We start from the raw sequence: 25,863 nt of genomic DNA on the forward strand, positions 1-25,863 counted from the left end.
CTTAAGGAACAGTCTGATTGTTTTTCTCCCAAGACAGATTTGTTTGTTCTTCTGGCACTTTGTGTTACTTTCAATATTCCTCACCAGGACCGTAATTCAAATTCTTCTTTGTTCTCCTTTATTGTTCAATTTTTACATGCATATCAGGTGACTGAAACCACCTCAAAGTGTTAAGTGACTAAGTGTCACTTAGTCCTCAAAGTGACATTCACAAATTCCACACATTTAAGTGCTCTGAAATTCCCATTCTTCTCAACATTATTCATCGTTTGTAATGATCCACACAATCTGCATAAGTAAAATTCTAACTTGGTCATAATTTGTTATTCTTTTGATATATTGCTGAAATCTATTTACTTATATCCTATTTAGTATTTTTACATTTTTACATACATTACTTTAGTGGTTTGGCCTATAGCTTTCTATGTATTTTATTCTCTATTAACTGTATCAGGTTTGGTTATTAAAGCTATAATGGCTTTATAAGATAAACATTCCATATTTTTCTCAAATTAGTTTATTTCAAGAACATTAAACTCACTTGTTTCTAAAGCTTAACTAGAACTTCTCTGTGAAAAAAACTTATTTGATGCCTTTTAAAATGATACCTCACCTTCCAAATATCTTTATGGAGGCTGATCTAACCTACTTCACTGCAAATCAAAGCGAACACACTGCCGTTGAGCTGATTTCTGATTCATAATAACACTCTATGAGGTTCCACAGGCTGTCAAGTAACCTCATCCCTCTCCCCCGGAAGGTGGCCGCCTTGCAGTTAGTACCCAGGGCTCACCTGACAGAGCCGCCAACGCTCCTCAGTCTACAAGGAGGGATTGTTTCAATTAAGCCATCCCCCCACCCCCGGAATGATCCATTTCCTGTAGGTTTGCAAATTGGTTGACGTACAGTTTCACATAGCATTTTCCCACTGCAGAGGAAGTTGTAGGCTCTGCTTTTGCAACAGTGACTCTGCGAATCCAGTCCATCTTCTTTTGGGGCTTTCTACTCAGTCAGCACGGAGCCCTGGCGGCGGCGTGGGTGCGTGTGTCAGACTGCTAACTACTAAGTCCACAGTTAAAACTCACACCAACTGCTCCGAATGAGAAAGGTGGGGCTTTCTGCTCCAGTAAAACTGTACGACCTTGGGAACCCAGAGGGGCGTTCTACTCTGCTCTGTGGGGTCACTATGAGTCAGAATCATGTCAGTGGCAGTGAGGTCTGTTTGAGTATTGTACTTTCCATTATATTAATAGCTGCTAAGTTTCTTATATCACCCATCATCATGCACATATGTATGTGCTAAAATGTGGGGGCTTGCGGGTGGAGAGAAGATACCAAGTAACTCCTCCAATCAAGACTTTCTATTTCTCACCTTCCGCCCTCCTTTTTCTTCTCTCTCTCCACACTCAGTTAAGATTTATTGGTTATTTAATTTAAAGTCCTTTCACAAGTATTTTCTCAGATGGAATGTGTGAGCACTGTATTCTCAGAATGTTAGGAATAACTTTCAATAAAAATAAATAAAAAAGTACTGACGCAGGAAAGAAAAATATTAATTTCCTTTGATCTGAAAAGCCAGTGGGCTTTTCACTGGCTATAAAATATTTAGGATACCTTCGTTTTCATTTTTAGTAGGCTGAAATTTTTATTTGCCTGTTTCTTGCCTCTATTTGCCCTATGGTTGCAGAAAGAAAACTAATGCCACTATTATTTTTTTCTTTATAATTAAGCTTTATTTTATGTTTCATTGTCTTGGAATTTGTACCATTTTCTTTCCCCGTGGAGTTGAAGAATGATATCTTCCTCTGCCTGGGTGTTTTTTCATCAGCTAAGGAGCTTCACATTGAACTGCTAACCACAAGGTCAGTGGTTTAAATCCACCAGCCACTCCACGGAGACACATGAGACTGTCTGTTCCCATCAAGACTTAAAGTATCAGAAATCCAAGGAACAGTTCTACTCAGTCCTGTAGGGTCACGCTCAGTCAGAATCAACTCAATGGCACTGAGTTTGGGTTGACATCTTTTCATCAGTGTTCTCTGTAATCCTCAATCTGCAGACCGACCTCTTTGGCTCAGGGGAATTATTCCTTTAGCTATGATTTTTCCTCCATCTGTGATGTTTCCTAATTCTAGGATTCCTATTATTCATAAGTTTTGTCTCCTGAAGTTATCCTCCAACTGTCTTCTGGGCTTCACAAATCCCTGTTTTCCCAGATTCTCTGGTCTACTCTTTCCAAAACATTAGTAATATTTTATTTAGGGTTAGAAATACAATAGTATCTGATTAAAGTCATGTTCCAACAGTTCTAAATGGGCAAAAGTACTAAATGGCTTAGTTAAAAAGACAAAACACAAACACCAAGGAATTACATAGCTTATTAAGGATGGACCTAACACTACTAATATCAAACTAATTATAAAACAGTTTAAGGCTAACTTACATTGTAAGATGTTTCATTACATTCATTTTGAAATAAAAGCTGTCACCATTCGGATTCCTGCCCCTCCCCCGAAAAGAATTTGTTCCAAAGGACGACATTGACTCTGCAGCTCCGGGAGATGAACATATCTGATCAGAGCACACGGGAGCAGATGAAGGGGCAGGAGGAGAGAGTGGAGCACAACCTGGCCCACCAGGCCGTGAGGATGATGTTCCTGAGTAGAGCAGCCAGTCCACAGAGAGAACAACATGGCTGGCCCCACTATGAGACATGATGCCAATCAGTGACTAAGGGCGATACAGGGGACAGCACCGGAGACACAGTGTGGGAATTGCACCTGACCTGATCCCACCACACCGAGGCAAATCACTGGGGGAGTGCAGCGGAACAGCAAGGGAATGGAGTGGCAAGGTCCCCAGGGAATGCTGAAAGTGGACTTTGGGGCCAGGGCGTGGTGCCCCAACAGACTGGACTGGAAAACGCTCCTAAGGGCCAGCAAACGATCCCTGAACTAACTACAAGCTTTTCTCTTGTGAACTGTTCTGTTCTGTTCTTTGTCAGTGGTTTGTTTTTGTTGTTTTGTTGTCTGGTTGTATACTGTTGCTTTGTTTTCCTCTGTCTTGTTTCCGTGCATGTTAGTGTCTCCACAGGTCTGTCTGAATAGGACAAGCTGGATGAACTATCTGGAGGAAAAACAACGGGACCGACAGTTCCGGGGGGACTTGGGGTGGGGGAGTAGGGGGGGTAAGGAAGTGGTGTTAACAAACCCAGGGACAAGGGAAAAACATGGGACCCCAAATGGTAGAGAAGGGGGAGTGGCAGGCCTGGTGGGAAATGATCAAGGGTAAGGTTGCTTAGAGAAGAGGTATACTCTAGCTCAGGTGGCGACGAAGCATGGTAGTAGGGCAGGAGGAAAGTCAAGGGAGATGGAGGAAAGAGCTAGGAGTCAAAGGGCATTCATGGAGGTCTAGACAAAGACATGTACATGCAAATATATATAGGAGGATGGGGAAATAGATCTATGTGTCTATATTTATAGGTCAAGTATTAAGGTGGTGGAAGGACCTTGGGCCTCTACTCAAACACTCCCTCAATGCATGAATACCTTCTTTTATTAAATTGGAACTCTATGATGCTCACTCTCCCGACACAACGGCTGGAGCCAAAGTGTGTGAACAAGTAAAAGAGGTGAAGAAAGCTGATGGTGCCCGGCTATCAAAAGAGATAGTGACTGGGGTCTTAAAGGCTTGAAGAGAAACAAGCGGCCATCTAGCTCAGAAGCAACAAAGTCCACATGGAAGAACACACCAGCCTGTGTGATCGAGTGGTCCCAAAGGGATCAGTTACCAGGCATCAAAGAACAAAAAATCATATCATTGACTGCACACCTCCATGATAGGATCGCTGAAGACAAATGGGTGCATAAGCAAATGTGGTGAAGAAAGCTGATGGTGCCTGGCTATCAAAAGAGATAGTGTCTGGGGTCTTAAAGGCTTGAAGGTGAACAAGCGGCCATCTAGCTCAGAAGCAAAAAAGCCCACATGGAAGAAGCACACCGGCCAGTGCGATCACAAGGTGCCAAGGGACCAGGTATAAGGCATCATGCAAAAAAAAATGATATAAGTGTGTGTATGTATGTGTATATATGTGTATATGTACATGTATATATATACCATATTAAATGAAGGGGGAAGTGCAGAGTGGAGACCCAAGGCCCAAGTGTCGGCCAATGGAGATCCCCTCATAGAGGGGTTTAGGAGAGGAGATGGGTTAATTAGGGTGCGAGGTAGTACCGATGAAGAACACAGCTTTCCCCCAGATCCTGGATGCTTCCTCCCACCAACTACCATGATCCGAATTCTACCTTGCAGGCCTGGATAGGACAGAGGTTGTACACTGGTACATATGAGGGCTGGAGGTACAGGGAATCCAGGGTGGATGATACCTTCAGGACCAAGGGTGTGAGGGACGATGCTGGGAGAGTGGAGGGTGAGTGGGCTGGAAAGGGGGAACTGATTACAAGGATCCACATGTGACCTCTTCCCTGGGAGAGGGACAGCAGAGAAGGGGGGAAGGGAGACTCCGGATAGGGCAAGATATGACAAAATAACGATGTATAAATTACCAAGGGCACATGAGGGAGGGGGGAAAGGGGAGGGAGGGAAAAAAAAAAAGAGGACCTGATGCAAGGGGCTTAAGTGGAGAGCAAATGCCTTGAGAATGATTGGGGCAGGGAATGTATAGATGTGCTTTATACAATTGATGTATGTATATGTATGGATGGTGATAAGAGTTGTATGAGTCCCTAATAAAATGTAAAAAAAGAAAAGAGGAGAAAAAAATGATTGGGGCAAAGACTGTACAGATGTGCTTTATATAATTGATGTATGTATATGTATGAACTGTGATAAGAATTGTATGAGCCCCAATAAATTGTTTAAAAAAAAAGCTGTCACCATTCTTCAAATAATATAATTTTTACAAACCACATTCAAAAACATCCTTAATCAATCAATAAAATAAATACAATCTGCCCCCTACATGTCAGAGAAGCTTACCATGCTAAAGCTTATGGTCAGCTGCTGTCATTGGGTCCCCACCCAACTAAGGTTAGATAGTTCTAGAAGAAAGGAGTGTTTCATCTGAGTGGTCACCTTCAGAATAAAAGACTGCGTGCTAACCATCACGCACCAAAGTCAAAGCAGGAAAACAACTCCATTTGCCTGGGAAAGCATGTGCCTTAAAGAACGGAGAACCGTTAGTGCATTTTCAGTTTGCTCGCCTCATTGCTATAGAACATCATATGGACGACCAGTTCAGTAAGTTTCTGGGGACAATCAGGCACTTGATACAGAAGAGACCATCTGTAGTCACCCCAGGAATGAGGAAATCAGAGGGTTATCAAGCCTGCTTCAGGCACGGGCTCATTACCAGCTGGAAGAGCAAAGCCATCACCCAGTGATATGGCATTTCTATAATATCACTGATCACATTCATATTTTCATTCCTCTTCAAGCACAATTCATTGCTGGGGGGAGGGCTTTAAAGCACATTGCAACTAAGCAGTGTACACAAAGGCTTACAAAAATATTTTAAGGAATAAATTCAAGAAAAATGAACTCTCAGGAAAAGAAGGCAGCATAGCACAGAGATTAATAAAGACAGTTATGATATTTATCACACAGAGCCCGAGACAGCATTTGATTAATGAAAGAGTAAATGGATGAATAAGCAAAGGAGCACATCACATGTACCCAGCTTCAAATGCCAGCTTCAGCAATATTCGACCTTGTGCACTTCACCAAATCCACTGCCCCTGAGTTAATTCTGACTCATAGCAACCAACTATAGGGTTTCCAAGGCTGTAAATCTTTATGGATTTGAACCACCATCCTTGCAGTTGATAGTCCAATGCTTACTCAACAGTGCCTTTACCCATCTATAAAATGGAGATAAGTATGCCCACCTCTGTTATTACTAGGTATTACTTGTAACTAAATTAACCCACTATATGGAGCAAGGTGATCCCTCAACAAATGATAGCCGTTTAAGAGCTCTCTTGGGATTGGTTTGACGTCTCTAATTCCTGACCAAATCGACATAATAAATAAATCATGTGAATATCTTCATAAGAGATCAAATATATATGCTACACAAGGGGGCTTCAAGAAGTTCATGGGGGAAATGCCGTGACCCTTTCATTCCAGTGTTTCACAGAGTTTCTGAAGGCCCCTGATAGTATAAATCTGTATTCTACTATTCTACTGAGGTGTTTTGAAAACCCAACAGTGTTTTTACAGTCTCAGGAAGTCCCTAACACGACACTTAGAACTAAGCGTAAGCTTTGTGCTAAAAAGCAGACTCTTAGATCATAGGCCATCATAAGCAAGACTTAAACACATAGATGCTCAAAGCACTGGCTCAAGGACACTGTGACTTCGGCTCACATACATGCAGCAGCCATGAAAAGGACCATAATTATGAGGACACTGACACGTCTAACAGCTTTTCAGTAATTAACTTCTTGCTATGAATTAATGACAGAGCACTGATGGCACAGTGGGTTATGTACTGAGCTTCTAACCGCAAGGCCAGCAGTTTGAAACCACCAGCCCCGCCATGTGAGAAAGATGAAGCTTTCTATTCTTGTTAAGAATTACAGACCCAGAAACCCACAGGGGAAGTTCTATCCTATCTGTTAGATTTACTATGAGGCAGTCTTAGCTCACTGGCAGTTTGTTTGTCTGTTTGTATTGACAAATTTTCTTGGGGCATTCCAATTAGATGTACCCTGCAAGAGAAGGTATGTCAATCATGCCTCTTGTACATATGCCGTTTGGTTGGTTGGGGCTTACCTAGTTAAAAGTCAGGTTCACAATAAACATAGAGCACTTGTGATTAAGATAGTTTTAAATAATGGACACTCCCACCACACACACACACACACACACACACACAACTACGCACAAACGCACGTATCATTAACCACTGCTTTTATTGCAACTCAAGAAGGTATCAGAAAGGTAATCAGGATTATTGGACTAGTTCTACAAGAGCAAAGTTATAAAAAATATCAATTTTTCTGAACATTAAACTTGTTTCAAATTATAAAGGTGACTGAGTATAATCAAGTTATCTCTCTTCTGGAAGACTGGAAATTGGAAGACTGCTTAGAACTTGCAAAGAGGTTCTGTCATTTACTTCATGCATGAATCACTCAGCTAAGATAGTCATGTCCTCCTTAAAATAAGTTACTAACCTCTGAAAATGACTTAAAGATCGTTGTGGTGCGGCATCTTCTATCACCAACAGCTATGCAGGGTACAGGAAGGGCTGGGAACCAAATAGCCCCAGCTATGATGGCGTAAAGGAAAAGAGGGATGATTAATACATAAAGAAGAACCCCAGAAACTCACTCCACCTTCCTCATCCCTCCCATCACTACCACCATCACCACACGCCTCGCTGGAGGCACAGTCGATCGCCATGCCCCATGCTATGAGGCACAGTACACATGTCACTCAATGATGGCATTTGGATTCACACCATGAGGCTCTGCATTGACACAGTGGTTAATCCATAGAGTCGGTACTAAATTCCACCGCCCACTGCCATGGAGTTCATAGTGGCCCTAAAGGGCATAGGGACCTTAAAGGGGGAGAATTGCTCCTGAGGGGTTCCTAAGGGCTTGGAGGTGCCTCATTTTCCTTCAGTTGAGCAACTGATGCATTTGAAACAGGAACCTTTCGGGTCAGCAGTCTAATGTGTGACAAATTCTGCCATCAGGGTTCTTTCACAAAAGCTACCTAACAAACCAATCTTCACCCATGTTATCTAAACCCATTCCAACTCAAAGCAACCTGCACTGGGTGCCGGGGCTGTAAAAATCGTCACCAGAGAACAAACACAGCTATCTTGGAGGAAATACAGCCAGGATCCTCCTTAAAGGAGACTTGTCTCACATACTGTGGCCATGGTGACAGGAGACATCAGTCTCTGACACAGGACATCATGCTTGGTAAAACAAAGGGGTTAGTGGAAAAGAGAAAACCCCTCAACCAGATGGATTGACACAGTGGTTGCAACAATGGGCTCAAACCCAAGAACAATGGTGAGGATGGAGCAGGACTTGGGGGTGGGTTATTCTGTTGTACATAGACAGGGTCACTACGAGTCAGGACCAACTTGATGGCACCTAACAACAACAAGAAATCTTTATGGGAGCATAGGAGCTCTTTCTCCTAAAGAGCAGGCTGGTTTGTTTGAACCTGTGGACCTTGGGGTTAATAGTCAAACGCTTGAGTGACGGCACTCAAAAATAGTTCGACAGCCCCTGTCTCAAAAGTCCGCTGGCTTTGGGGAACCTCAGTCAGGAGCTGAGAGCAGATAAAGAAATAGCTTTAGGAAGAAAGAGAGGTTAGAGGGATATTCACACCACAGCATAGAGACCTGTGAGCGGAAGATGAATTTAAAATGTATGCCCTTCTCATTTTATGATTTAAAGTCATAAAATGAGAAGAGTACCCATATTGACGAATATATTGTGCATTCAGATAGATTCAGGAACCCTGTGGCATAGCTGTTAAAACGCCGGTCTGTCAACCGAAAGGTCGGCAGTTCAACCTATCAGCCAGCCAGCCATTCCAAGGGAGAAAGGTGCGGTGCTCCATTTCAGTATTTACAGCATTGGGACCCACACGCTGCGGTTCCACCCTGTTGCTATGAGCCTGAATCCCTCGATGGCCACAGGGTTTAGGTTGACTATGAGGACCTTACTTAAATCTCCAGGTAAAAGGGAGGAGACGAGGGTTCTGAGAAGCGTAAGGTGCTCATACCCAGCGCCCCCAGACTCCAGGGTGTGGGAGCGCCACGGGCCAGCTCTCCCGGGATACGGGAAAGGGAGAGAGCCCAGCTGCCGCTCCGAAACCCAGGCCTGGGTGGGCAAGGGGCCTGCAAATGCTGCCAGCAGCGGAAGAGGAGGGGGGCCTCCCGGGATGCGCAGCACCGACCCAAGAAGGCAGGTCGGCGCCAAACGCCAACTGTTGGCGAGAAGCTCCGGCTCCCTCAGCCAGCACACTCCCCGCGGGGAGGGGTTCTCACGCCCCCTGCTCCTGGGTGACGGCACCGGAGGTCGGAAGCAAGCAGGGCTAAGGATGAGTCATCCCGCCTGATTCCTCCTTCCCGGTCCCCTCGCCTCCGCACGCCAGCCCCCTCCCGAGCTTGCGCTGCTGGCAGCGAAGACTCCCCTCGTCTGCAGACTCCTCCACCAAACCCCCCGTGGCCTGCGGAGGAGAGAAGACGGACGGGGCATGTAGCCAATGATAGCTGCGCTTTCTCCGCCACCGACCAATGGGTGGGCCGCAGTGTGCTGGCCGGGGCGGGACTAGGCGGGCAGCAGAAGGCGGTCCGAGGCGCGCTGGCGATCCCAGGCAGCCGGACTCACCGAGCAAGCTCCTGGCTGGGAATCCGCGCCGAGGCGACGCGGGAAGGCGCCACCACCCCGCCGCTGGCCAAGGTGCTGGACACAACGGGCCCGCGGGCCACCTCGCCAGCTCAAGCCTCAGCCTTTGCCACCGCTGCCTCGCTCCAAGCCCGTTCCCCATGGAAGAGATGGAAGAAGAGTTAAAATGCCCCGTGTGCGGCTCCTTCTACCGGGAGCCCATCATCCTGCCCTGCTCTCACAATTTATGCCAGGCGTGCGCCCGCAACATCCTGGTACAGACCCCGGAGTCGGAGTCTCCCCAGAGCCGTCGGGCCTCCGGCTCCGGGGTCTCCGACTATGACTACCTGGACCTGGACAAGATGAGCCTGTACAGCGAGGCGGACAGCGGCTACGGCTCCTACGGGGGGTTTGCCAGCGCCCCCACTACTCCCTGCCAGAGGTCCCCCAACGGCGTCCGCGTGTTCCCCCCAGCTATGCCGCCACCGGCCACCCACCTGTCACCGGCTCTGGCCCCGGTGCCCCGCAACTCCTGTATCACCTGCCCCCAGTGCCACCGCAGCCTCATCCTGGATGACCGGGGTCTCCGCGGCTTCCCCAAGAACCGCGTCCTGGAGGGGGTGATTGACCGCTACCAGCAGAGCAAAGCGGCGGCCCTCAAGTGCCAGCTCTGCGAGAAGGCCCCCAAAGAGGCCACCGTCATGTGCGAACAGTGCGATGTCTTCTACTGCGATCCCTGCCGCCTGCGCTGCCACCCGCCCCGGGGGCCCCTGGCCAAGCATCGCCTGGTGCCCCCGGCCCAGGGCCGCGTGAGCCGGCGGCTGAGCCCGCGCAAGGTGTCCACCTGCACAGACCATGAATTGGAGAACCACAGCATGTACTGTGTTCAGTGCAAGATGCCCGTGTGCTACCAGTGCCTGGAGGAGGGCAAACACTCGAGCCACGAGGTCAAGGCTCTGGGGGCCATGTGGAAACTGCACAAGGTGAGTCCTAAGAAAAAACCACCCCCAAGGTCCAGCGCCTCGGACCCTGCGATGTTTGCAGTAGACGCCTCCCCTCTTTTGCGTACAGTGCATCCCAACCCCGCGCAGTGCACGGGCCCTTCCCTTCCGCTTGCCTCCCGGGTCTGGTGCATTGCAGGAGGCGGGGGGTGCTTTAATCGGCGCCAGGGGAAGTTGAGGGTCCCCCAGAGAGTTGTTCCGGGGGAGTCTTAGAGCCTGTCTACAGGGCGAGCTTCCAGCGAGCTGGACGCTGGGCGCTCCCTCTCAGTCTCCAGCAGCCTGCGGCTGCGAACCAGGTGTGGGGAAGCTCTGCGTAGCTGGGCACAGGCTTTGCCAGTGCCCAGAGCCAGTGGGCACGCTGGATGGCACACCCTGCTGTGGGGCTCTGGCCTCGGCCCAGGCAGAGGCAGTGGGGTCGGCCTGAAGGTCCGGGCCCGGCTCTGCTGGGCTCGCAGGCACCCAGTCACAGGGTGGGCGGGAAGTGGCCGCCGGAGGAATACTGATGAGCCGGGGCAGGCGGGACCTGGCGCCCCCGCCAGAGAGGACTCTGGGTCTGAAGCCTGCCTGGCGGTCAGGAGGAGGAGCCAGGGCTCTGAGGGGGCGCGAGTGGGTTGGGGGCTGCCGTCTCCATGGCAACGCCGCCTGCTGGCCCTGGCTCTTACCCTCCTTCTGAGGACTGGAACTGGGGTGGGAAGAGTGGAGGTTTCTAGCGGTCGTGACCTGCAAACCAAGCAGCTGCGCCTCCCAGGGTAACCTCCAAATCCCAACCACCTCCTAAGACCCATGGCTGCCGAGCTAGACCCTCGCCCATCTTCAGCACTTGCAATTACGGACTCAGTGACACCTGCTCTCAGATTTGTCCTTCTGGCCTCTTTTGCAGCTGCCCTTTCCCCACGCCGGGTGTGCAGGAGAAAGTAACAACTGTAAGGTCATGCCATCCATCCGCGTATCAGAGCCCCACAATGTTTCCCACTTGTTTCTCACACTGCCCTTAGAATGGTCCCCCGCTCCCCCACCTCCGCAACCTCCTCTCTTCCCACTCACTCCAGCCACACTCTTCTCGGTTTCCGCTGTTCCTCAACCGCAACCAGGCACCTTTCTGCCCCAGGCCCTTTGCATTTAGTGTTCCCTCTGCCTGGACACAACAACCCGCCCCCCATCTCCAGGTGGCTCATTTACTCCATCAATGTAGGCTCAGGTGTCACTGATAACTGGTGTTGCCCTTTAATTCCCTCCCTGCTTTGTCTTCTAGTACGCATCACTTTCTGACATCCTGTATATTTTAATTGTCACGTCACTGGTGTGTTTGTTTAATGCGTTCCCCCACGTCCCCTCAAATTAGAAAACATGCTTCGGAAGGCAGAGTTCTTGATGATGTTTTTTGCTGCCTGCTGTTCCCAAGAAAGAAACTCATCCTTCAGGTTGGTGTCACGTGCCCCCAGTGGGCTTGGACTCGTAGCTGCCCTTAAATGCAACAAGACGAAGCACTACCCCTCCTACCTAAATTGAACTTTTCCCTTGAAAACAATCCACTTAGGGGAGGTGAGGAAGGCAGTCAGAGGGTTCAAGATCACGGAAGAACGATTCCCCTCACTTCACTGAGTTGCAAGCCCAAGGATGAGGCAGGGCAGTGGAGCTGCTTCAGGGAGGGCTCCAGTCTCCAGGGCCCTGAGCGCGCAGACCAAGAGCGTTCTTGGGAGATGAAGAACAGCTGGACTTGGAGTGGGGTCCTGGTCTTAAACATTGATACTTTATTTAGAGCAAGAAAAATCAGATAAAATATCACCCTTTCCAGCAACTAGGGGAGGTTTGCATTTGGATGTGTTCTATGTTCTTAGCCATATGAATTCTCTAATATAACCTATGAAATTATACGCATATTCTTGGAAATTGTATTCCATATAAATAAAACCCTATAGGCACATGCCATTTAAAAAAACTCATTGATTTATATTAAAAAATGAAAGACAATGTTCCTTTTGCAAATTAAAAAAAAATCTTAGTTAACTGTCAGTTTTCCCCTCATATCAACTCTTAAATGAAAATCAGTTGCTCCGGGGAAGTACTCTTGGAACTCAGAAATGAATCTCCTTCTCTGAGAAAAAAGCTTAAAACCACATGTTAATTTATAGAGTGGGGTCACAGTGTTTATTTTTTTAGTGGAGAGGAGCCTATACTTTATTCATTAAGGCCCAAAGGCCTCTATCTCTTTTAAGGCCAGTGTACATGTGAAATGGTTTACCCATTACTATTATCAATAATGGAAGTTGAAACTGGACAATGTGGCACTCCCTCAGTGGGTTGAAGTGTGGAATGTGGGTGTCTGCTAAAAAAAAAAAGAATTATGTTATAATCCTTGGAACACAAGGTCAGTGGGCAAGAAGAAAATGTTGATTTGGAAGAGAATTAATGGAGAAAAGGCAATAATTTCTTTTCTATTATTTGTACATTTTTCACCAGAATACAAATTTGATACCATGTTTTTTTCAGTCGTTATCAGGAGCATCAAACATCCATGAAGAAATAAAAATGGCAGATTTTAGCATTCACTTGTCATCTTTTAGATGAACAATATACATTACTCCTTGATTTTATCGTTAATGGTAGCTCTATTTCTACAAAACCTCACGAGCAAGAATTTCTACATCCTTCAGAACATACAACAGAGAAGCTTATTAAGTAGCTCTCCATCATAGTAATAAACAATTTCAACTGATAAAGAAAATCCTGTGAATAACTACTTCCCTCAGGCACAAGCTGGTCATCTTTCACATTCATGGAAAATTGGTTGAAGTTTATGTTTTAAGTTGTTTTAGAAACAACTGGGTGGAATTTACTAATTATCAGTTGATTGAATTAAAATATTTCTTAAATATTTGTGGTTCTGATCTTCCAAATCACTGTAAAATAATAAGGCATGAATAGACCTTATAAACATCTCATCATTTTTTTATTTAGGTTAACACCTGTTATATTTCCTTATGCAATGTAACTTTTGTGCTTGTGTTATTGAACAAGAATTATTTGATCATTTCTCTCCTAAAAATACTGATTTTCCATTCTACATCTTGTTTCAACTGTTGTCCTTTTCCTCTTATTTTTTTAAATTAAGAATTGTATTGGAAGCGGTATTTTAAAATTAAGAATCAATTGACATGCCTTTTTGGTCAAAGTATTCTAGAAAAATCTGCTTTGTTGTACAATAGCATTTCATCAAATGCTTGTATAGGAAATCTTATTTAATGTAGTGAATATAATATTTCATTAATTATAATAATAGCAAGTACATTATGTTATGTTCTTATGGCCAAAGTAACAGGTCTCCTGTGTTCATGCTTTTTCATCTTTTAAAATGTATTTCCAGTACAACAGAACATTCCGTGTGCAGCGTAAACATTCTTACCAATCTAAGGAGAATGTTTTTTAAAAAAACAGACACCCTGCCAGTGAGTTAGTGCCCGCTCAGAGCCACCCCTTAGGAGAGGGAAGAACTGCCCCTGCGGGTTTGGGAGACTGTATCTCTTCATGAGAATAGAAAGTCTTCTTTCTCCCAGGGAGAGTGCTACAAAGAAAGAAACTGCTCTTCTTTGTGCTGAAGCCTCATGGAAAGAACTAGACCACAGGTCGTCTGGATTCTAGACCTGATGATGTACTTCCTTGTGGGGGACTTTATCCCTCTATGCTGCCCACCAACAAGGATATGAAGGAGCCAAAACTATATTTGTAAAAGCATTTTGAAAAGTAATTTCAATGTCGATAACTTGCTAATTTCAATTTGGCACAAGAGAAAATTTTTTGTGCAAAGCCAAAGTTGGTGGCTTGCTAGTTAACAACTCCAAACCCACTGCCATTGAGTCAATTCCAAACCATATCAAAGGAAAGAGTAGAATGGGCTCCTTTTTGCTTTCTGAGACCGTACATCTTGATGGGAACAGAAAACCTCGTCTTCTTTCCAAGGGGCTAATGGGTTCAAACTGCTGACCTTGCAGTTATCAGCTTAAGGTGTAATACTCTGCACCACCAAGGCTTTTTAGTCAACAATTACCCACACAAAAATCTGATACCCCTTCCCCTAGAGCACAGCAATGTAATCTGAGAGGCCTAAGACAGTGAGCCCCATCTTAATGGGGCCAGAGAGGAGACTTAGTTGAATTAAGCTCAGGGTTTGGAGTATCATACAAAAATGTATTCAGACATTAAACAATAACAAATATATTTTGTTTTAGACATTACAAATGAAAATAATAGCTGATATGATGTATCAAATTATCCATCATCAGGACTTTGAAATGGCAAATTATTTTTTCTAGTATATGCCACAAAACGATGTTGTTAACTGGAATTTCAGTCAAATCAAAATTTGCATAAAGCCAGAGTAAAGGATAATAGCCCCCTGTTACTTGGTAATAAAAATAAAGCAGAGGCAACAATTATTTTTAGTATTAATATAATAAATTGCACTACCCTTGTCTAATAAAGTCAAAGAACTTTTCAAAGGGTGTAAATGCATAGTCTACTATATGCTACAACTATATTTAAAATGAAAAATTTCTTGGACTATGTGTCCAATTGCCTTCATGACCTGCCCCCTTTATCATGAGACCAGAAGAAATGGCTACCATTTTGGTGGATTTGATCAAATATTTGAAAGAAGAAATATTTTATCAAAAGGGGGAAATGTAGAACAGAATCTCAGAATCTCATGGAATGTAGACTTTCTGGAGCCTTGAGGCTAGCTGACCCCACCCTCACCCCAACAATTATTGCCTTGAGAAAAACTCTGAACCTTAAACTGAAACTACCCTTACCTAGTCATCTTCAAGCCAAATACTATTTAACTTTAACTGGGAAAGAATACCTGCCTTGAATATTGTGTGTTTTTAAAAACTTATCTATACAGGATCAAATTGACAGCAGCAACTCAAAAGGTTAGATGAGAAACTTAGGAGACAATGAATCTGTGTTCATGTTTGTGAAATTATTTGGGAAAAGACATCAAGAAAGGTGGTACAGCTTGATGAATGTAACCAGTGTAACTGAATTGTACATACAGAAACTATTGAATTGGTTTTGTTACTGCATATCTTCATAAAAACTTCTAAAGAATTGCTCTCACTCTCTCTCACATTCACTCACTCTCTCACTCACTCACTCTCTCACTCACTCACTCTCACTCTCTCTCACACTCACTCACTCTCTCACTAATTCAACCACTCACTCTCTCTCACTAATTCACTCACTCTCTCACTTACTCTCTCACTAATTCACTCACTCAACTCCCTCACTAATTTACTCACTCACTCTCTCACCCTAAAAAAAAAAAGAAAAAAAAGAATTAAATTGTTCTAAATAATATCATTTTATCAGGAACTGTTGGGTTGTAAGAAACAGAAACAATTGAAGTGATCTCAGAGGATTTCAGGGAAAGGCAACAAAATCAAGGCAGAAGGAGAATAGAACTAAAAACTAGAAACTAAATTTAATCTTAAACTAAATTTGCATCCAGTCCATTTAGACTAACTTGTGCTGTAGTAACAAACAGATAATTTCAGTGCTTGAGAGGAATAGCAGTTAATCTCTTACATCATTATCCATTGAGCCATCTGAGGCCCTTTTCCATATCATTATCCTTGAACCCCGGGCTGAAAGAGGAGTTCTGGGATCCGCCAACTTAGAGTAGAGGGAAAAGAGCAAAGCAGAATCCTCAATGGCTCTTACAGCTTTACCTGTCACTTTGCTCACATTGTATTCACTTATATAAGTCAGGTTTCCAAGCCTAGTGTGAGTGCACTGGGAAGTACACTCTTCCAACAAGAGAGGCAACAGCAAATATTTTAAATAAATCATCCATCCTTTACACTCTTAACTCTCACCATCTCTGCTTTTTTCTTTGGGAATGTGCCTCCCAAGGCCCAATAAACCCCAGTTTAACATGACCATTCAAGTACCCAGTATGAGCTAACTAGTGTCTGTTGGTTCCGTTTCTCAAATTCAGACAGATATCTGGTTGACTCAGCTGAGTCAGGTGTTTACTGGTGTGTATCTGGACCATCATCACTCTGTTGATTTTGTGTTTATGGAGGTATTTATTTGGAGAAGCCCCAATGGCTACTGAGTAGGGCTGGCTGTGATATTTATAGAAGCATGATCAAGCCTTGTTTTACCACAAGGCTGCTGGAAGGGTACTTATCTCTAACCTTTCAATCGCAATCTCTCACCGGCCCTGGGGAGCCTGGGTGGAACGCTACAGAACGCTGGGCTTATGTACTACTTACATGAATTCAGTGTGGTGCTTCGTGCATGGAAAATTCAAATGTTGTACTTTAGAGCTTTCTGGGATTAATTGCTCCAAATATTTTTAGTCCATGGTTGGTTGAATCCGTGGGTGTGGAATTCATAGATATGAGTCAATAATGGAATATTACTCAGCCATAAAGAGAAATAAAGCCTGGTGCATGCCATAATATGGGTTATCTATGAAAACATTTTGCCAAGTGAAAAGTCAGTGGCAAAAGGGAAAATACTGTGTGATCTCACTGATATGGAATAAATATATATAAACCAAAAAGTGTTCATGCTTTCCAGGGTAGAAGGGAGGAGAAAGGGGGGAGCTTTTACTCATGGGCATTGAGTTTATGTTAATGATGGGAGAATAAATGGACAAGAATACTGTTGATAGTTTCACAACATGAAGAATGTAATTAGTGTCATTGAATTGTAGTCAAAATTGTTGAGTAGGCAAATATGTTGTTGTATATGTTTTCATCATAATAAAAGTTTAAAGAAAAATAATGTTGAAGAAAGTGCCTGATGAGCAAACGATCAACATTTTAAGTAAAGCCAAGATCAAGATCAGCATCAATACCAGGTGTGACTGTGTTAGAGCCTGGAACAAAAGGAACATCAATAGCACTGACCTGTTCCCTAAGACTTTTATTTAGTTTAATCCGGAGCCTTTCCCTTTTTTTTTATTGGTCTAGTGTAAGGATTGTTTTCTTTATATTGGGATGTAATCCATATTGAAAGCTATTGTCTTAGATATTCATCAGGTAATTAATCAAGTACTCTTGGATTTCAGTAAGCAAGGTTGTGTCATCTGTATATTGCAGGTTGTTAAAGAGCCTTCCCCCAGTCCAGATGCCAGGCTATTCCTTACACAGTCTAACTTCTCAGATTATTTGCTTAGCAGACAGATTTAGAAAGTAGAGTAAAAAGATATAGCCCTGACAAACACATTTCCTAATTTCAAAATAAGCAATACCCTCCTGTTTTGTTTGGATGACTACCCGATGGTCTATGGACCTGTTACACATGAGCACAATTAAGTGTTCTGGAAATTCTCATTTTTCACCATGTTATCCACAGTTGGTTGTAGTCTACACAAGTGAATGCCTTTTTATAATCAATAAAACACGATCTATTCCAATCCTATTGAAGAGAATAGAACTGCTCCTTTGGCCTTCCTAGTCGGTAAAGCATTAGGGTTACAAAGAGCCTCATCTTTCTCCCAAGGAAACTTAGCTCTTTCTAGTAGCAGTGCAATCCATCCCCCACTGTGCCACCAGGTGTCTTATACTAGAGGAGAGTTGGTCCTAATCCTACTCACTTTTGAGTTATAACCTGTATTTTTTAAATCATTTTATTAGGGGTTCATACAACTCTTATCACAATCCATACATACATCAATTGTGTAAAGCACATTTGTACATTCATTGCCCTCATCATTCTCAAAACATTTGCTCTCCACTTAAGCCCCTGGCATCAGGCCATTTTCCCCTCCCTCCCCAGGCCCCCCTCCCTCATGAACCCTTGATAATTTATAAATTATTATTTTATCACATCTTTCCATGTCAGATGCCTCCCTTCACCCACTTCTCTGTTGTCCGTACCCCCGCCCCGTCCCCCAGGAAGGAGGTCACACGTAGATCCTTGTAAGTGGTTCCCCCTTTCCAACCCACCCTCCCTCTGCATTCCCATCCCCAGTATCGCCACTCACACCACTGGTCCCGAAGGGATCATCCACCCTGGATTCCCTGTGTTTCTGGTTCCTATCTATACCAGTGTCCATCCTCTGGTCTCGCCAGACTTGCAAGGTAGAATTGGAATCATGATAGTGGGGGTGGGGAAGCATTTAGGAACTAGAGGAAAGTTGTATTTTTCATCGTTGCTACACCGCACCATGTCTGGCTCATCTCCTTCCCAAGACCCCTCTGCAAAGGAATCTCTAGTGGCCTACAAATGGGCTTTGAGTCTCCACTCCACTCTCCCCCACTCATTCACTCTGTTAAGATTTTTTGTTCTGATGATGCCTGATACCTGATCCCTTCAACACCTCATGATCGCACAGGTTGGGGTGCTTCTCCATGTGGACTTTGTTGCTTCTGAGCTAGATGGCCACTTGTTTACCTTCAAGCCTTTAAGACCCCACACACTATACCTTTTGATAGCCAGGCATCATCAGCTTTCTTCACCACATTTGCTTATGCACCTGCTTTGTCTTCAGTGGTTGTGTCGGGAAGGTGAGCATCATAGAATGCCAATTTAATAGAAGAAAGTATTCTTGCATTGAGGGAGTACTTGAGTGGAGACCCAATGTCCTTCTGCTACCTTAATACTAAACCTATAAATATAGGCACACAGATCTATTTCCCCATTCTCATATATAAATGTATTTGCATAAATACATGTCTTTATCTAGACCTCTATAAATGCCCTTTGCCTCCCAGCTCTTTCCTCTATTTCCCTTGACTTTCCTCCTGTCCCACTATCATGCTCAGTTCCCACCAGGGTTTCAGCAATTCCTCTTGGTTACATTACCCTTGATTGTGCCCTACCAGGCCTCCCACACCTTCCTCATCACCGATTTGGATCACTTCTTGTTCCCTTGTTCCTGGGTTTGTTAATATCACTTCCTTTACCCACACCTCCCCTCTCCCATGTCCCTCTGGAACTATCAGTCCCGTTGTTTTCTCCTCCAGGTTGTTCATCCAGCCTATCTTATTTAGACAGACCTGCGGAGATAATAACATGCTCAAAAACAAGACAGAGCAAACCAAGCAACAATATACAACAAAACAACCACAAAAATGATACAAAAAAAAAACACAACAAGAAAGAAAAGCTTGTAGTTAGTTCAAGGATTGTTTATTGGCCTTTAGGAGTGTTTTCCAGTCCAGTCTGTTGGGGCACCACGCCCTGGTCCCAAAGTCCACCTTCAGCATTCCCTGGGGACGTCGCCATTCCATTCCCTTGCTGTTCTGTTGCACCCTCTTAGTGTTGTGCCTTGGTGTAGCAGGATCAGATTGGGTGTAATTCCCACACTGTGTTTCCAGAGTTGTCCTCTGTAGAGCTATGGGTCAGTGAGGGGCATCATGTCTCATAGTGGGGCTAGCTATGTGGAGCTATAACCTGGTTTGTTAGCTTTCTTCCGAGGGAAGTATCCCACTATAGCAAGCAAGTATAGGTTATACCCACATCTGGCCAGCCACACATGTGCAGAAAGGACAGTCACAACCTACAATTGATCCCAGAACAAAAAAACTTTGGTCAAGGAACAAAAATTTTCCAGAAAGACATCACCAAACCAACTTGTACAGCATTTGGGAACGAGGGGGCCAACAAGCCAAGAATCATAACCCCATCCCAAAGCATTTTCAAGAACATTTCTCAGAAATCTGTTACTTATTCATAACCCCCTCAGCTTACTTCCTGGTGTACACAGTTCCCTCTCCACACACACACACAAAATCAGTGAAACACAACTGAACATCTTTCTTACGTATTCTCTGCTTTCAACATAGACCCATCTGACATCATCAATGATACCCCTCATTCCATGTCCCCTTCTGACAATCCCTGTCAATGTACCACTGAAACCATTTTCTAATCGTCTTGTTTAATTTTACTTGGATGTAGTATTGGCAATATTATTCAGTGATTTTCACTTTCTGTTAAATTTCCTTTCTTTGGAATGGGCATATATATGAATCTCTTCTGGTTGTTTGGCCAGGTTGCTGTCTCTTAATGTCATGACTTGGACAAGAAGCACTTCCAGCATTGAAAGATCTCAAATGCTGTGTCATCAGTTCCAGCAGCCTTCTTTTTAACCAATGAATGAGCGCACGTACACTTTTTCCTTCGGTGCCATTGGTTCTTAGTCAATGTTACCTCCTGAAATGTTTGAATATCCACCAATATTTTCAACACAGTGACTCTGTATTGTTTCAATGCTGCCTTCATCATTCAATTTCTTCTCCCACTAGCCTTTTATTATCTCTGTTACGCCAAATCATCCCCCACCCATGCACAATGGCCAGACTGAAGGGCTGATTTTGTTTGGAAGTAGATTACTAGGTCTTTCGTTTTAGCCTGGAAACTCCACTGAAACTTGTTCAACAATGTAGCAACATGCAAATCTCCACAGATAGATAGGTTTCCCTGAAGTATATTGGCTAGGAAATGAACCGAGATCTCCTCCATGGAAGGACATAAATCTACAACTGAAGTGCCATTGCCCTTTGCTCATTGCATCAGTAGGAAACAAGAAGGCAACTTCAAGACAGGGATCTGAGAAATGAAAATAAAATCCTAATAATAACATGAGTTTTGGAACCAGTAGTGAATGAGGCCAGTATTTTCAGTTATGTGAGTCAATACACTTCCCCCAATATTCGTTTTATGCATTACTTAGTTTATGTTGTTTTTTCTCCCTTCTCTAACTGAAATCCTAGTTATAAAGGAATATGACTGAATACGGATAAATGTTTATATTTGGTGTTGTCTAGATGATGTCTCTAGTGGGGTAAAAATAATCTTATAGCTATAAATATAAAATGGAATATGTGAACTGGGAAAGCTTTTTGTTTCAAAATGGATGTAGGTACTGCTGAATAAAATTGTTTTGCATAAGCATCCTGCAGAACCCGAACTACCTGGTTTTGTTTTGTTTAGCTAATAGCTCTGATTAAAGAAGAAAATGTTTCTTAAAGAATTCCTTTTGAAAATAGAATGCCAGGCATTGTTCTTTGGTGAAAGACTAGTTAATTACCTTCTGTCATTAGCCAGTACCCAAAGGTGGTCAATTTGTTTTGACTGCTGCTTTGTTCCTGTGAAGCTGTCTTTCTTGCCAAATAGCATCAATTCATCTCTACTGAGATGTGTCTTCTTCTCTGTACTGACTTTCCTTGCTGTCTGCATTTGAAAGAGGTCAACCCCTTGACCTCAAATACTGTCTCTCCAGGAAAAGCCTGAGGGAGGGCAAGGAAGCTCTGACCCTGTGGCACAGCGGGGCCCCAAACACTATTTATTCTCTGAACAAAGCAGTGGCAGAAAGGAGGAAAAGGGGACCTGGGGACTCAACCAGCTCTTCCTACGACAGATCATAATAACAGGCTGTGTGATTTTATTGGGAGAAACTCAAAGACACACATTGTCAACTGCAAGTACAATAATGCTAAAGCCAAATCATAGCGACTCTATAATCTAATCTATCATTTTTGCCAAATCATAGTGACTCTATAATCTAAACTATCATTTTTGCCAAATCATAGCGACTCTATAATCTAATCTATCAGTTTTGATTGTCTGTATTTACTCTCTTTTCATCTGTGCAAATAACCAGCAGTTTATATAGATATGTGCAGTCCCTTACGCGGTGCTACTGATGATGCTTATGACATCACCAAAACACACGCATCCGTGAAACTCACAAAATCATGCCGCTTATGTGGGCCAGCTTCCATTAAAGGTTATCCCTGGAGCATTAGTCATATAAAATCCAATGTCAAATTGGCTTCCATCCAGTCTAATACATCTTACATGGCACAGATAAATCCATGTGCTCTTAACAAGGCATTGTATGGATTTTATTGACCATCAATCATCGGGTCTAGACTTAGCAAGGCAATGTGATAAACAGCTTTCAGCACACAATACTGAAGTAATGTGGGCACCTTGATGTTAATCCTCAGCAGGTGTTAGTTACATTTAGCCAGGAAGAAAGCACATCTGTTAGGTTTCTGGGGTGGTTTAACCTCCGTTCTTGCTTCTCAATGCTGAAAGAATCCACACAGCACAAGCACCTTTTGTAATCCAAGAACTTTTATGAGGGAAAGGGCACGTCTGGTAGTACAGTCTCAGATAGTACACACTCTCCTTGGAAAGAGCTTCCGAAAGAACGGAAAATGGAAGAATGGCCAGCACGTGGCGTCTACAGAACCAACTGTGCTGCACTCACGGGCGAGATCCCACCCTCCCACCTCAAAGAGAACCAGCTTGAAAGAGGCCTCGGCTGCCCTCAGTCTCTGCTATTTATCCCCTCCTAGCCCCACTTGGGGGTGGGGCAGGATGAGCCCCATTGGCCCATCTTAGTGGCTGAGTTCTGGTACATGTTATTGGTGCCTAGTGTGTGTGCCCAGGTTGACCTCCACCTGCATCTAGGCGACCTTGGTCTGAGCATCCCCAGCTTTGGATCGTCGCCATAGGTGCCTAATGCGTGCCTGATTTCTTTCCAACCCCTTTATTGTTGGCAGGCCCAGCTAATTTTTGTTTAGTGTAGGCATTCGGTGCAGACAACCCCTTTATCCCTAACCTTTCACATCCACCATTAAAACTCAAAAACCCAAACTCACACTCTGACTCATAGCAACCCTAGAGGATAGGGTAGAACTGCCCCTGTAGGTTTCTGAATTGTAATTCTTAACAAGAGGAAATCCTCATCTCCCACAGAGTGGCTGGTGGCTTCAAATTGCTGACCTTGTGATTATCAGTCCAATACATAGCCCACTACACCAGCAGGGCTCCTCAGAGCCACTACCAGTGGAACTGAAGCATTGCTCAATATTAAATTAAATTTCTCCACTGTCTACTTGAGAACCAAGAACTAGGAACTATTGAAACTTGTGCGAACACTGAATTTCCAGGCTAGCTTCACCAAGCGTGATAAGCAAATGTACAGAGTGTGACTACTATTTTCTCACAGATTAAACAAAAAGACATTTGCACGGTGGATTTCTGATTGCTCTGGTCAATACATATTCAAATTGTGTTATTCTGTCAAAAAAGTTGAATTGATAATACGGTACTACTATTTAGATGCAAAACATTAATAAAATTAGAAAGCAGTAGATTGTTGGCATCAAATAAATAGCCTCAATTCACAGTGAACTTATGCACAGCAGAATGAAACATCGCCCAGTCCTCCACCACCCTCACCATCGTCTGGGTGTTGGAGCCAATTGTACAGCTACCGCATCCACCTATCTCATCCAGGGTCTCCTTACCTCCCTTGGCCCTTGCCTTCACCAAAAACCAGATGCTTCGCTAGTGATGACAAGTCCAAAGGCAGCAAATCAGACAGTGGTCCGCTGCAATCCGTAGGGTTTTCACTGCCTAATATTCAGAAGTAGATCGCCAGGTCTTTCTTCCAAGTCTGCTTCAGTCAGGAAGCGCTGCTGAAACATACAACCACGAGCGCCGTAGCGTCCAGCACCACAGCAACATGCGAGCCACTCTGGCCTCAGACCTCAGCATTCATCACTGCAAGACATACATCATTCACGTAAAAAAAATAGAATGTTTACAAGTGAGGGTGAAGTGTCGGCTAACAAGGTAGTCGATAAGTGAGAAGTCGGTGTGTAATATTTTGTGGTTGCTATTGTTATTCCAGAGGCCCAGTGGTGTAGCGGATGTGCATTGGACGCAGCTTCTCAGAAGAAAGACTGGGCTTTCTACTCCCCATCTCAGACACGCACAGGGGGTCGCCATGAGTCAGTACTGTGTGATGGCAGTGAGTTAGTTTGTCTGTAACTATGATCTCACAGGGGTTACATGGTTCCTAATATCGCACAGCTTGAGAGAAATCAGATTTGAGCCTCGGCCTGGTTAACTCTCAAGTGCATGGATTTCTCCTCTGTATTGCATTAGTACGGACCACCTGGCTGAAATGATTATTTTAAAATGGTAAAATTTCACTCTTTGGAATCGAGCTGATACTTCATCCTTAATGAAAATTGTTGCATTGAAATAAAAAACTCAAAGCTCACTAACATCTCCACTGGAATGTCCCAGGATTCCCTCCCACTCAGCATTCCCAGCTCAAAATCCATCCTCTCTCACCGTTTAGGAATGCATAAATGCCCTCCTCTTACATTTTGAATGGGAACCAAAGAATACAGACATCTTCATTTTACAGGCTGGCAAAGAGTGATGACTCAAACTATTTCATAACAAAAATTTTCAACTAAAAGGGGAAAATCAACACATTTTAAAACATTCGTTGATGTTAGGCGCCGACTCACAGCAGCCCTGTGTACAACAGAAAGAAACTCCACCTGGTCCATTGTCACCTTCACAGTTGTGTTATGTTTGCAACTACTGTGTCGGTCCATCTTGCCAACGGCCTGCCTTTCTCGCTGCCCCTCTATTTTACCAAGCACGATGCCCAGGGACTGGTCTCTTCTGACATCATAGTCAAAGAATGAGAGCCAAAGTCTCGCCATCCTTGCCTCTAAGGAGCATTCTAGCTCTCTCCTTCCAAAAGTGGTCCGTTTCTTCTTCTGCCATTCCATGGTATGGTCAGTGTTCTCTGACAATTCCATAATTCAAATGCATCGATTCTTCTTCAGTCGGCCTCATTCAATGTCCAACTTTCATATCCATATGCTGCGATTGAAAATACCGTGGCTTACGTTAGGCTGATCCGCGATGCCTATGTTTTCAAAAATATGCACATTAGAAAACCATATGAAACCATAGTGCAGAAAAAATCAGGTTCTAAAATATCAGAGAAGTAAGTGATAATAGTTTTGTTGAGATTTTCTTTAATAATCTTTGAGTACTTTTTCTATTTTAAGTTCATCATTGTCTAAGCACTGATGTAATTACCTTCTACTTGTTAACCTGTGGAATGTCCACGACTTTCTGAGGCAGATCTTACTATGCTCATACTATAGATGAGGAAACCAACTTAGACTAAGTAGTCAAGAAGTCCAAGGTCACTGCCAAAAAAAAAAAATCACTGCCATCAAGTCGATGCTGACTTGTGGTAACCTTACCGGACAAGATAGAACTGCCCTGTGAACTTTCAATACTGTAACTCTGTCCAGGGGTAGAAAGCCCCATATTTCTACCTCAGAGCAGCTGGTGGTTTGAACTACTGACCTTGCAGATTACAGCATAGTCACTGGGTCGCCAGGTCATAGCCAGCAAGTAGCAAAACCAAATTTCCCTCTCAAGCAGCCTGGCTCCAAAGTCTGCAACTGACCCACCATTGCTGGGCAGAGAGGTCCTTGGTTCTCTCTGATACTGACAGCTGGAGATAAGGTTGCGCTCATATGGGGCAACAGATTATACAATCAGTAAAATATACATCCTCTAAATTCAGTGCATTTTAGTTATTCACTGTGAGGAGCAAAAGAATCCCTGGAGTGGGACATCACGCTTAGAAAAGTTGAGGGTTAGTGACAATGAGGAAGAGCCTC

General features: G+C 44.0%; 1 protein-coding gene across 20 annotated transcripts in view; it reads left to right on the top strand.

Annotated features, from left to right (window-relative positions):
• The first annotated feature begins 9,544 nt into the window (after positions 1-9,544).
• The window catches only part of TRIM9 (tripartite motif containing 9), a 125,323-nt gene continuing 109,004 nt past the window's right edge, over positions 9,545-25,863 (top strand). For all 20 annotated transcript variants that reach the window (XM_075530870.1, XM_075530875.1, XM_075530872.1 and 17 more), the window contains exon 1: positions 9,545-10,366. In XM_075530870.1, the coding sequence (XP_075386985.1) occupies positions 9,545-10,366 (822 nt within the window). The remainder of the gene's footprint in view (positions 10,367-25,863) is intronic.

Source organism: Tenrec ecaudatus, chromosome 14 (assembly GCF_050624435.1).
Source record: "Tenrec ecaudatus isolate mTenEca1 chromosome 14, mTenEca1.hap1, whole genome shotgun sequence".
Classification (NCBI taxonomy): Eukaryota; Metazoa; Chordata; class Mammalia; order Afrosoricida; family Tenrecidae; genus Tenrec; species Tenrec ecaudatus.